This window comes from Sapajus apella, unplaced genomic scaffold (genome assembly GCF_009761245.1).
Source record: "Sapajus apella isolate SASKATOON/1434 unplaced genomic scaffold, GSC_monkey_1.0 scaffold2, whole genome shotgun sequence".
Lineage (NCBI taxonomy): Eukaryota > Metazoa > Chordata > Mammalia > Primates > Cebidae > Sapajus > Sapajus apella.
Window position 1 is genome coordinate 68,098,759 of NW_022436942.1, and position 13,421 is coordinate 68,112,179.

The 13,421-nt window shown below is 42.6% G+C and overlaps 1 protein-coding gene across 17 annotated transcripts in view; it reads right to left on the minus strand.

The window, feature by feature from the left end:
* Window positions 1-13,421, minus strand: part of GIT2 (GIT ArfGAP 2) — a 67,300-nt gene that overhangs the window by 39,953 nt on the left and 13,926 nt on the right. For all 17 annotated transcript variants that reach the window (XM_032301231.1, XM_032301219.1, XM_032301234.1 and 14 more), the window contains exon 7: window positions 10,963-11,057. In XM_032301231.1, coding sequence (XP_032157122.1) covers window positions 10,963-11,057 — 95 coding nt within the window. The remainder of the gene's footprint in view (window positions 1-10,962; window positions 11,058-13,421) is intronic.

Below are 13,421 nucleotides of genomic sequence, written 5' to 3' on the forward strand. Positions count from 1 at the left end.
GTTTTTGGCATATAGATGCTACATGTATTGTGTATTTCATTAGATTTATACTTAAGTATTTAATTTTGAGGGTTTTTTTTTTTTTTTGAGATGGAGTCTCACTCTGTCACTCAGCCTGCAGTGCAATGACAAGATCTCAGGCTCACTGCAACCTCTGCCTCTCAGTTTCAAGCAATTCTCCTGACTCAGTCTCCCAAGTAGCTAGGACTACAGGCATCTGCCACCATGACCGGCTAATTTTTGTACGTTTAGTAGAGACAGGGCTTCCCCATGATGGCCTGGCTGGTATTGAACTCCTGAACTCAAATGATCCACCCCCTTCCCCCTCCCAAAGTGCTGAGAGTGTAGGTGTGAGCCATCATGCCTCGCCAATTTGGAGCTTTTCTTAGTGGTATTGTTTTTCTAGATTCAGTTTCCAATTGTTCATTGCTATACTAAAGAAATATGATGGATTTTTGGCCAGGCACAGTGGCCCATACCTATAATCCCAACACTTTGGGAGGCTGGTGGATCACCTGAGGTCAGGAGTTCAAGACCAGCCTGGCCAACATGGAGAAACCCCATCTCTACTAAAAATACAAAAAAAATTAGCCAGGTGTGGTGGCATGTGCCTCTGATCCCAGCTACTCAGGAGGCTGAGGCAAGAGAATTTCTTGAACTCAGGAGGCAGAGGTTGCAGTGAGCCGAGATCACACCACTGCACTCCAGCCTGGACGACAGAGCGAGACTGTCTCAAAAAAAAAAAAAAAAAAATGTTGTATTTTTGGCTGTTGACCATGTATTCCTGCAATCTTGTTTAACGCAAGGTTCTGGAAACCTTTCTTTTTTTTTTTTTTTTTTTTTTTGGGACGGAGTTTCACTCTTGTTACCCAGGCTGGAGTGCAATGGCGCGATCTCGGCTCACCGCAACCTCCGCCTCCTGGGTTCAGGCAATTCTCCTGCCTCAGCCTCCTGAGTAGCTGGGATTACAGGCACGTGCCACCATGCCCAGCTAATTTTTTGTATTTTTAGTAGAGACGGGGTTTCACCATGTTGACCAGGATGGTCTCGATCTCTTGACCTCGTGATCCACCCGCCTCGGCCTCCCAAAGTGCTGGGATTACAGGCTTGAGCCACCGCGCCCGGCCTCTGGAAACCTTTCTGTAGGTTACTTGTGATTTTCTGCATAGAAATCAACTCATTTGAATACGGAGTTTGACTTCTTCCTTTTCAATCTGTATGCATTTTATTTATTTTTCTTGCCTCTTGGCACTGGTTAGGATTTTCAGTGTGATGCAGAAGAGGAATGTTAAGAGTGGACACCCTAGTCTTTCTCCCAATCTGAGAGTAAACACAGTCTTTCATGATAATAGATACTCTGTATCAGGTCAAGAAAGTCTCATCTATTCCTAGTTTGCTAAGATTTTTAAAAAACTGAATGGATGTTGAAGTTTGCTGAATGCTTCTTCTGCATCGACTAATATTATATACTTTTTTATTGTTAATGTGACAGATTACAATAACTGATTTTCTTTCTTTCTTTCTTTTTTTGAGATACAGTCTTGCTTTGTCATCCAGCCTGGAGTGCAATGGCATGATCTCAGCTCACTGCATCCTCCACTTCCTGGGTTCTAAACGATTCTCCTGCCTCAACCTCCCGAGTAGTTGGGATTATAGGTGCAAAACACCACACCCAGCTAATTTTGTACTTTTAGTAGAGATGGGGTTTCACCATGTTGGCCAGGCTGGTCTTGAACTCCTAACCTCAGGTGATCCACCACCTTGGCCTCCCAAAGTGCTGGGATTACAGGCGTGAGCCAATGTGCCCGGCCTGATTTTTTCTTTCTTTTTTTATTGGAGACAGAGCCTTGCTCTGTTTCTCAGGATAGAGTGCAGTAGTGTAATCTCAGCTCACTGCAACCTCTGCCCCCCGGGTTCTGGCAATTCTCCTGCCTCAGTAGCTGGGATTACAGGCATCCGCCAACATGCCTGGCTAATTTTTGAATTTTTAGTAGAGATGGGGTTTCACCATGTTGGCCAGGATGGTCTTGATCTCCTGACCTCGTGATCTGCCTGCCTTGGTCTCCCAAAGAGCTGAGATTACAGGTGTGAGCCACCGCACCTGGCCTCTGATTTTTTCAAATATTGAATTAGTCTTGTCTACCTGGAAATCTCACTTGGCTATGTTATATTTCTCTCTCTTTTTTTTTTTGAAACAGGGTCTCAAAAAAAAAAAAAAAAAGCTCGAATACAGTGGTATGAACATGGCCCACTGCAGCCTCGACCTCCTGGGCTTGAGCAATCCTCTCACCTCAGCCTCCAGAGTAACTGGGACTACAGGTGCACACCATCATGCCAGGCTAAATTTTTGTTGTTGCAGTTTCGTAGATGGAGTCTTGCTATGTTGTCCAACCTGGTCTCAAACTCTTGGCCTCAAGTGATCATCCCGCTTCAGCCTTTCAAAGTGTTGGGATTACCACTGTGAGCCACTATACCTGGTCTGTATTATCATTATTATTTTTATTTTTTATTTTTTTAAAGACAGAGTCTCTCTCTCTCTTGCCCAGGCTAGAGGGCAGTGGCATGATCTCGGCTCACTGCAACCTCTGCCTCCTGGGTTCAAGTGATTCTTCGGCCTCAGCCTCCCAAGTAGCTGGGACTACAGGCGCACGCCACCAGGCCTGGCTAAGTTTTTGTATTTTTAGTAGAGACGGGGTTTCACCATGTTAGCAAGGATGGTCTCGATCTCCTGACCTTGTGATCCACCCGCCTCAGCCTCCCAAAATGCTGGGATTAAAGGCATAAGCCACCACGCCCAGCCTATTATTATTATTTTTTAAGATGAAGTCTCACTCTGTTGCCCAGGCTGGAGTGCAGTGGCACAATCTTGGCTCACTGCAACCTCTGCCTCCCAAGTTCAAGCAATTCTCCTGCCTCGGCCTCCTCAGTAGCTGGGATTACAGGCATGTACCACCACACCCGCTAGTTTTTGTATTTTTAGTAGAGAATGGGTTTCACCATGTTGGCCAGGTTGGTCTCAAACTCCTGACCTCAGGTGATCCATCCCCCTCGGCCTCCCAAAGTGCTGGGATTACAGGTGTGAGCCACCACGTCTGGCCTGGTCTGTATTATTTGAAAATTATCCTTTAATGTTTGTGTGGTATATAGTGATAACTCCATCTTTATTCTCTCCTTTTTGTCAGTATTGCTAGACATTTATGAGTTTTACCGATCCTTCTGAAAAACCAGCTCTAGTTTCATTGATTTTTCTCTATTGTTTCTTTTTCCAGTTTCATTAATTTCTGATCTTTACTATTTGCTGCCTTCTGTATAGTTCAGGTTTAGTTTAGGTTTATTTTGCCTTTTTTTTTTTTTTTTAAAGTTTCTTAAGGGAGGAGTTTAGAGTAACAATTTGGGGCCAGGCGCAGTGGTTCATGCCTGTAACCCCAGCACTTTGGGAGGCTGAGGCAGGCAGATCATTTGAGGTAGGAAGTTCACGACCAGCCTGGCCAACATGGTGAAACCTCATCTCTACTAAAGATATAAAAATCTTCCAGGCATAGTGCTACATGTCTGTAATCCCAGCTCCTCGGGAGGCTGAGGCAGGAAAATCACTGGAACCTGGGAGGTGGAGGTTGCAGTGAACCAAGATGGCACCATTGCACTCCAGCCTGGGTGACAGAGCAAGACACAGTCTCGAAAAATAATCCTAAGTATAACTTGAGATCTTTCTTCTTTTCTAAGGTAAGAATTTAATAATATAAAATTTCCTCTAAGCATTGCTTTGGCTGTATCCCAGGAATTCTGATATGCTGCATTTTCATTTTCATTCCGTTGAAAATATTATTTCCCTTGAGACTTCCTCTTAGACCCATGGATTAATTAGAAATGTGTTGTTCAGGGCTGGGCGCAGTAGCTCGAACCTGTAATCCCAGCACTGTGGGAGGTCGAGGCGGGTGGATCACCTGAGGTCAGGAGTTTGAGACCAGCCTGGCCAACATAGTGAAGCTCCGTCTCTACTAAAAATAGAAAAACTAGCCAGGTGTGGTGGTGCATGCCTGTAATCCCAGCTACTAGGGAGGCTGAGGCAGAAGAATCACTCGAACCCAGGAGACAGAGGTTGCAGTGAGCTGAGATTGCACCATTGCATTCCAGGCTGGGCAACAGAGCAAGACTCTGTCTCAAAGAAAAAAAAAAAAAAAGAAATGTGCTGTTCAACTTCCAAGCACTTGGGTATTCCCCAGTTTTATCTGTACTACCTATTTATAGCTTAATACTATTATGGTCTGAAACATACTTTATAGAATTCTAATTCTTTTAGATTTGCTAAGGTTTGTTTTATGACCCAGGATATCGTCTATGTTGGTGACTGTTCAGTATGTAATTTAAAAGAATGTGTATTCTAATGCTGTCGAGTAGAAGAGTCTATAAATGTCAACTAGATGTAGTTGAGTTTTGGTCTGGTTTAGTTCTATATCCTTACTGATTTTCTATCTACTAGTTCTATCTATTACTAAAAGATGAGTGCATAGTCTCCAACAATAATTGTGGATTTGACCTTCTCTCTTTTTAGTTCTATCAAAGTTTGCTTCATTCTTTTTTTTCAGTTGGCGTTTCACTCTTGTTGCCCAGGCTGGACTGCGATGGCACAATCTTGGCTCACTGCAACCTCCGCCTCCCGGGTCAAGGGATTCTTGTACCTCAGCCTCCTGAGTAGCTGGGACTACAGGCATGCATCATTACACCTGGCTAATTTTGTATTTTTCGTAGAGACGGGGTTTGACCATGTTAGTCAGGCTGGTCTTGAACTTCTGAACCTCAGGTGATCCGCCCACCTCTGCCTCCCAAAGTGCTGGGATTACAGGCGTGAGCGACCGCGCCCAGCTGCTTCATGTATTTTGAAGGTCTGTTGCTGCATGTGTACACTTTTAGAACTGTTACGCCTTCTAGATGAATTGACTCATTTATCATATTATGTTCCTCTCTATCCCTACTAATATTCCTTGCTCTGAAGTCTACTTTGTCTGATATTAATATAGCCATCCTTGCTTTCTTTTCCTGAGCCTTTGCATGGTATATCTTTTTACACTTTTTGGTCTTAATCTTATTACCTATATGTTATAAAGTGGGTTTTTTATAGACAGTATATAGTTAGGCCTTTTGGTTTTTTGTTTGCTTGTTTCTTGAGGCAGGGTCTTGCTCTGTCACCCAGGTTGGAGTGCAGTGGCATGATCAGCACTCGCTGAAGCCTTGACCTCCTGAGTTCAAGTGATCCTCCCACCTCAGCCTCCTGAGTAGCTGAGACTACAGACATGCACTTCCATGCCTGGCTGGTTTTTTGTTTGTTTGTTCGTTCGTTTTGAGGACAGTTTCACTCTTCTTGCCCAGTCTGCAGCACAATGGCGCAATCTTGGCTCACCACAACCTCCGCCTCCCAGGTTCAAGTGATTCTCCTGCCTCAGCCTCCTGAGTAGCTGGGATTACAGGCATGTGCTACCACACCCAGCTAATTTTGTATTTTTAGTAGAGACGGGGTTTCTCCATGATGGTCAGGCTACTCTCGAACTCCCGACCTCAGGTGATCCACCTGCCCTAGTCTCCCAAAGTGCTGGAATTACAGGCGTGAGCCACCACACCCAGCAACCTGGATAGTTTTATTTTTGAAGGGATCTTGCTCTGTTGCTCAGGCTGACCTTAAACTCCTATGCTCAAGCGATTAGGAGAATTACTTCAGGCTCCCAAAGTGTTGGGATTATAGGCATGAGCCACTGTTCCCAGCCCCTTTTGTTTTTTAATCCATTCTGACAATCTCTGCTTTTTATTGATGTGTTTGGGTCATTAACATTTAATGTAATTATTGATACGTACGGATTTAAGTCTATGATGTTATTATTTATTTTCTATTTCGTTCTTAGTTTTTTGTTCTCCTCATCTCCTCTCTTCTTTTGAATCAAAATATCTTTTGATGATATGAGAAATTTTTCATTTTCATTTATCTCTAGCATTTTTGATCACATCTTTGTAGTCTTCTTTTGGTGGTTATGGTAGAAATTACTACATATATATACATACACACACAAACACACGCACATCTAACTTTCACAGTCTGCTTAGAAATACTATTTTACATTTCCAGTAGAAGGTAGAAATCTTACCATTGTATTTCTTTTACCCTATCCCCTTTTATGTTATAGTTGTCAAATGTATTACACTGATATATGCTAAAAACCCTACTAGATGACATTATATCTTCTTTTTGAAATGGGAGTCTCCCTCTGCTGCCCAGGCTGGAGTGCAGTGGCACAATCTTGGCTCACTGTAACCACCACCTCCTAGGGTCAAATGATTCCTCTGCCTCAGCCTCCTGAGTAGCTGGGATTACAGGCATGTGCCACCATGCCCAGCTAATTTTTATATTTTTAGTAAAGACAGAGTTTCACCATGTTGGCCAGGCTGGTCTCAAACTCCTCACCTCAGGTGATCTGCCCACCTCAGCCTCCCAAAGTGCTGGGATTATAGGCTTGAGCTACCACACCTGGCCAAGGATGTTATATCTTTAAGATAGGTATGAAAATTTCAACTTTTGTTTGTTTGCTTCTTGAGACAGGGTCTTACTCTGCCAGACACTTACCATTTCTGTTGTTTTTCTTTCATTCTTAAAGTTGCAAGATTCTTTTTGGTATCACTTCCCTTTCACCCAAAGAACTTTCTCTAGCTTTTCTGTTAGAGCAAATAATTCTCTTATTTTTTTCCCTCTTAGAGTGTCCTTATTTTGCCTTTATTCCAAAGGTTATTTTCATTGGATATAGAGTTCTGAGTTGACAGCTCTTTTAGCACTTTAAAAGTATTGTTTCTACTGGCCGGGCATGGTGGCTCATGCCTGTAAACCCAGCACTTCGGGAGGCTGAGGTGGGCAGATCACCTGAGATCAGGAGTTCGAGACCAGCATGATCAACATGGAGAAACCCCGTCTCTACTAAAAATAGAAAATTAGCCAGGCTTGGTGATGCATGCCTGTAATCCCAGCTACTCCAGCTACTCGGGAGGCTGAGGCAGGAGAATCACTTGAGCCCAGGAGGCAGAGGTTGCGGTGAGCCAAGATTGTGTCATTGCAGTCCAGCCTGGGCAACAAGAGTAAAATTCCATCTCAAAAATAAATAAATAAATAAAAAACAAAAGTATCGCTTTTACCATCACAAAGATGATGAGAAAAAAATGATAATAAAAAAGTAGGTCAGAAATGGTGGCTCACACTTGTAATCTTATCACATTGGGAGACCAAGGTGGGTGGATTACTTGAGTTCAGGAATTCAAGACCAGCCTGGGCAACAAGGTAAACCCTATCTCTATAAAAAATACAAAAATTATCTGGGCACAGTGGCGCACATCTGTAGTCCCAGCTACTGTGGGTAGTGAGGTGGGAAGATCATTGAGCTCAGGAGGCTGAGGTTGCGGTTAGTCGAGATCATGCCACTGCATTCCAGCCTACGAGATGGAGTAAGACCCTGTCTCAAAATAATAATAATAAAAGTATTATTTAATTACCTTCTCATCTCCATGGTTTCTGATGAGATATCTGCAATCATTCAAATCACTGTTTTTCTATATATGTTATATGTCACTTTTTTCCGGCTGCTTTCAAGACCTTTTCTTCAACTTTAGTTTTCAGTAGTTTGGTTGTGATGTGTCTCAAGTGTGGATTTGAGTTTATTCTCTTTGGAATTTGCTAAGTTTCTTGAATCTGTAAGTTTATGTCTTTCACCAAATTTAGAGTTGGTGGTGGTTACTTTTTTTTTGTTTTTTGTTTTTTTGTTTTTGAGACAGAGTCTTGCTCTGTTGCCCAAGTTAAGTGCAGTGGTACCATCTGGGCTCAGTGCAACCTCCACCTCCCAGGATTTAGGTGATTTTCCTGCCTCAGCCACCTGAGTAGCTGGGATTATAGGTGCGCACCACCATGCCCAACTAATTTTTATAATTTTAGTAGAGATGGGGTTTCGCCACGTTGGCCAGGTTGGTCTTGAACTACTGACCTCAAATGATCTTCCCTCCTGGGTCTCCCAAAGTTAGGGGATTACAGGCATGAGCCACTGGACCTGGCCCAAATTCAGAGGGTTTTTTTTGCAATATTTCTTTAAATACTTTTTCTGCATACCACACTCTTTCTCATCTCTTATTGGGAATCTAATGACATAAATGTCAGACTTTCTAGTATTTTATCTAGTATAACAGGTCCCTGACGCCCTATTCAGTTTTTTTTCTTCCTACTTTTTTTCTCTGTTGCTTAAATCAATTAATTTCTAGTCATCTATTTTAAACTTATTGACTTCTTTGTCCTCTCTATTCTATTAAGCACATCCAGTGAGTTTTAAAATTTTTAGTTATTGTATTTTTCAGTTCTAAGTTCCTATTTGGTTCTCTTCCGTAACTTCGATTTCCCTGATGGGATTTTCTATATTTCTGTTTGTTTCAAGAATGTTTGCTCTTACTTCTTACAGCATGGTCTTACTAGCTGCTTTAAAATCTTTATCTGATAACTCCAACATTGTGTCATCTTGGGGTTGGCATCTGTTGTTTGCCTTCCCTTACAAGTACATGAGAATTACTCATATGCCAAGTCATTATGGATGGTATCTTGGACATTGTGAATGTTATGTTATGAGACTCTGGGTCTTCTTTATGCAGAATGTTAACATTTTTGTCTTAACAGGCAACCGACCAGGTTAGGTTCTGCCTCCTGGGCAGAAGGTGAGAAAATAGAAAAAGAAAAGCAATCAGGATCCCCCCTCATCCCCCTGGGTCAGAGATTTAGGAAGCTGTACTGCCACTGCTGCAGCTGCTATTGCAGCCACAGGCTTGCCTATGGGCTGGGTTAGAGAGATCAGAAAAAGGAAGGAGGAGGAGGAAAAAACCCCAGGTAAACCCCCTTCCTCTCTGTCCTGTAGGAGTCCCATTTCCTGCTCTTTAACCAGATAAAGGCCTTTTTTTTTTTTTTTTTTTTTTTTAAAGACAGAGTCTTGTTCTGTCACCCAGGCTGGCATGCAGGGTTGTAATCTTGGCTCACTGCAACTTCCGCCTCCTGGGTTCAAGTGATTCTCCTGCCTCAGCCTCCTGAGTAGCTAGAATTACAGGTGCCCACCACCACGCCCAGCTATATTTTTTTGTATTTTTGGTAGAGATGGGGTTTCACCATGTTGGCCAGGATGGTCTCAATCTCCTGACCTCATAATCCACCCGCCTTAGTCTCCCAAAGTGCTGGGATTATGGGAGTGAGCCACCGTGTCCAGCAGGAAAAGGCTTTTTTGCACTCATTATGCACTTCCAGGTTTCAGGCTGTCACTAAAGTTCTATCAGAAGTAAGACAAAGAGGACACTCACCACTAGCTTGATGGCACTTTGACTTCCCTAATCCACCAACTCGGATTTACTTTTCAGAGTCCTTAGCTAGCCAATCCAAGCATTTGGTCCAGGTTGGTTAGTTCTATTTAGCAGGAGAGACAGGATGGGGTGTGCTTACTCCATCTCACCCAGAACTGAAACTACACCAGAGGCTCTTAACTCTGTTGTACAACCAGGATGGAGAACTACTGCATACATGTATATAAAACTGGTACATCAGGAGTTGGCCAATATTTTCTGTAAAGGGCCAAATAGTAAATACTTTAGGCTTTGTGTCTATCTGGCCTCTGTTGCAAAAGCTAAACCTATTCAACTCTGCTATTGTTATGTGAAAGCAGCCACACACAAGATACAAATAATTGGGAATGGCTTTCTTGAAATAAAACTTTATTCATTTATTTTTTAGAGAGATGAGGTTCTAGCTTTGTCACTGCACCCAGGCTGGAGTCTAGTGGCACAATCATAGCTCACTGCCGTGTTGAATTCCTGGGCTCAGTGATCTTTCTGCCTCAGCCTCCCAAGTAGCTGGGACTACTGGTTCACACCACCATGCCTGGCTAATTTTTTTTTAAAACTTTTTGTAAAGATCGGGTCTCACCCCTCTTGCCCAGGTTGGTCTCGAACTCCCAGGCTCAAGTGATCCTCCTGCCTCGGCCTCCCAAAGTGCTAGGATTACAGATATGAGCCACTGTACCCGGTCAAAGCTTTATGTATTTATTTTTTTGGGACAGAGTTTTGCTCTGTCACCCAGGCTGGAGTGCAGTAGTGTGATCTCAGCTCACTGTAACCTCCACCTCCCCAGTTCAAGCGCTTCTCTTGCCTCAGTCTCCCGAGCTGGGACTACAGGTATGTGCCACCATGCCTGGCTGATTTTTTGTATTTTTAGTAGAGATGGGGTTTCACCACATTAGCCAGAATGGTCTCTATCTCCTGACCTCATGATCTGCCCACCTTGGCCTTCCAAAGTGCTGGGATTGCAGGCATGAGCCACCATGCCTGGCCTATTTTTATTTTTTTGAGACAGAGTCTCACTCTGTCACCCAAGCTGAAGTGCAGTGGCACAATCCAAAACTCTATTTAATAAAACAGGTGACAGGCTAGATTTGGCCTACAGACCATGGTTTGCTGACCCCTGTTCCATATCACAAATAACCAAGTTGGCTAATGGCAAAGCTCACTTCTGGACTTTTTTTCCATTCAAAAGGTTATTGCTTTGCTCCTGCATTCCTAGTCCCACCATGTTTAGGAACTGTGGTACACATTCAATTTTGCTTCGATTATTCAATCTGATTCTTGAAATAGTCATTTCTCTAGAGATGAAGTTTTAAAAATGAAAAATCCAAGGATATTTGTCCAACTTTCTTTTACATGTAGCTCACAATTCTGCAGTTACTCTTTCAAATTAAAACCCATATTCACAGCTTTCTCAGGGATACGTTAAAGCAGAGGAGGTCATAGAAAACAGTGTTCCAACTTGTTTTTCTTTTTTTTTGTTTTACACAAGCCATAACATTAGCACACAGCCAATTTGTTTTTTTAGAACCTTTCTGACTGCAGATGTGGAGAGGTCATTCTTTGTCCACTCACCTGGTTTCCTGCCACAGAGATAGAAGGCTAGTCTGTCTGTCAGCTCATACTGTATTTCCACAAGGCGCTCTGCCAGCTCATGGTGCCCTCCTTGCCTACCAAAAGAAAACAAAGTACCATTTATATTGCTCACTATTCACTGGCTTTAAAACAGAGAAATACAAAGACATCTCCTTATTCTCTGAATAGGTGATAATAAGAGAGAAAAGAAAAAAAAGAAAAAGAAATAGCAAAGACGTCTCCTAAGACACCTGAGCAGTTTATCACACAAGGCTTTTTAGGATAATCAACCTTGTATGGAGGTAGATTTCTGAAGTCTACTTTACATCCCATTTTTATAAACTGTTTTCACCATCTGAACTATCCCCTTTCCTTTATTAAGGCACAAAATGGAATACTTAATAAGAAATTCAAAGACTTATGAGAGGGAAGGATAAAGAATGACTTCATCTTATGAGGTAAAAAATTAATCAATAGTTTAGCATAGAGGGTTTCAAAAATTAACTAGCATGTTTCTAGAAATATACAATGTGCAGGCCCTACCTTGGAAATTCTGAATCAGTGAGGACTTATCTTCAATTGCATAACAGAAATTATTAAGGTTACCTTTCAATATCCATGAAATAAGTATTTAGGCCACTTAGAATCCTTTTAGTAACAAGGCATACAAACAAATTATAATGAGATTATTATATGCAAGGTACAACTGCGAAAATTCTAAGGTAAGTGGTAATACCACTTACCCAGGGCTCTTTTCCAAGATCAAGTATATTTTGTGGTTTTTGTCCTTAAAAGTAATGGCAAAAACTGCAATTACTTTTGTACCAACCCGATAGTTTCAGCCAGCTTCACATACCACCATGCAATGCACTCACATCCTCCAATCTACCACACAGCTTTGATTTGTGAGAGGCACATCTTATTCTTTCATTTTTTAATATCTGTGAAATCAGGAAATATCCTACAATTGATGATGCATTATAATGTAATTGGCTGGGCTCTTTTCTTTTTAGCGCTATGTGAAATAATGAAGCACTGTGCAATACTGTACTCCTGCTCTTATTCCCAAACCCACTCTGTTCTTTCCAGTCAGGTCTCCTGCTGTGCTGAACATGCTTTGTCCCTTCCTGCCTCCTGATCTTGACTCCTGCCTTTTCTCTTACCTGGAATGCTTTAGCACCTCCTTCACACACTCAAATCCAACCCATTCTTCAAGACCAGCTGAAGAAATTTCTTAAATGATTTAGACCACAATGAAGAAACCCCATATATGCTTTTTAAGACCAATTATCCATTTTGGCAATGAATCACATATGGTCTTGCCTCCTTGAACTCTTTCAGGCATTTATTAATCATCTTTTCCAAGAGAGTAAATTCTGGGAAGGCAGAGTTTTGTTATTCACCCATTTTATCCTCTGTGAAGCAGAGTATTGTGCTTCACAGTAAATAAACGTAATTTGGAAAAAGAAGGAAAGATGATTGATTTTTGGTCATTTAAATTATATTCAAGGCTGGGCTCAGTGACTCACGTCTGTAATCCCAGCACTTTGGAAGGCCGAGGTAGGTGGATCAGCTGAGGTCAGGAGTTTGAGACCAGCCTGACCAACAAGGAGAAACCGCATCTCTACTAAAAATACAAAATTAGCTGGGCATGGTGGCGCATGCCTGTCATCCCAGCTACTCCGGAGGCTGAAGCAGGAGAATCGCTTGAACCAAGGAGGCAGAGGTTGTGGTGAGCTGAGATTGTGCCACTGCATTCCAGCCTGGGCAACAAGAGCAAAACTCTGTCTCAAAAATAAATAAATAAAATAAGTGATATTCAAGACTAACCTATAGATTTTTTTTTCAAAGACTTTATTGATAATAAAAGCTGAAAGAATTTTACAGTGAGCACCTTTTTTTTTTTTTTTTTATTGGAGACAAGTCTTGCTCTGTTATCAGGCTGGAGTGGAGCTTGGTGGCATGATCTTGGCTTATGGCAACCTCTGCCTCCCAGGTTCAAGTGATTCTCCCGCCTCAGCCTCCCAAGTAGCAGGATTACAGGCACCTGACACCGTGTCTGGCCAAATTTTTTTGTATTTTTGGTAGAGACAGGGTTTCACCACCTTGGCCAGGCTGGTCTCGGACTTCTGGTTTCTTTTTTTTTTTTTTTTTTGAGTCGGAGTTTTGCTCTTGTTACCCAGGCTGGAGTGCAATGGAGCAATCTCAGCTCACCGCAACCTCCGCCTCCCGGGTTCAGGCAATTCTCCTGCCCCAGCCTCCTGAGTAGCTGGGATTACAGGCATGCGCCACCATGCCCAGCTAATTTTTTGTATTTTTAGTAGAGACGGGGTTTCACCATGTTGATCAGGATGGTCTCGATCTCTTGACCTCGTGATCCACCTGCCTCGGCCTCCCAAAGTGCTGGGATTACAGGCATGAGCCACCACGCCCGGCGGACTTCTGGTTTCAAGTAACCC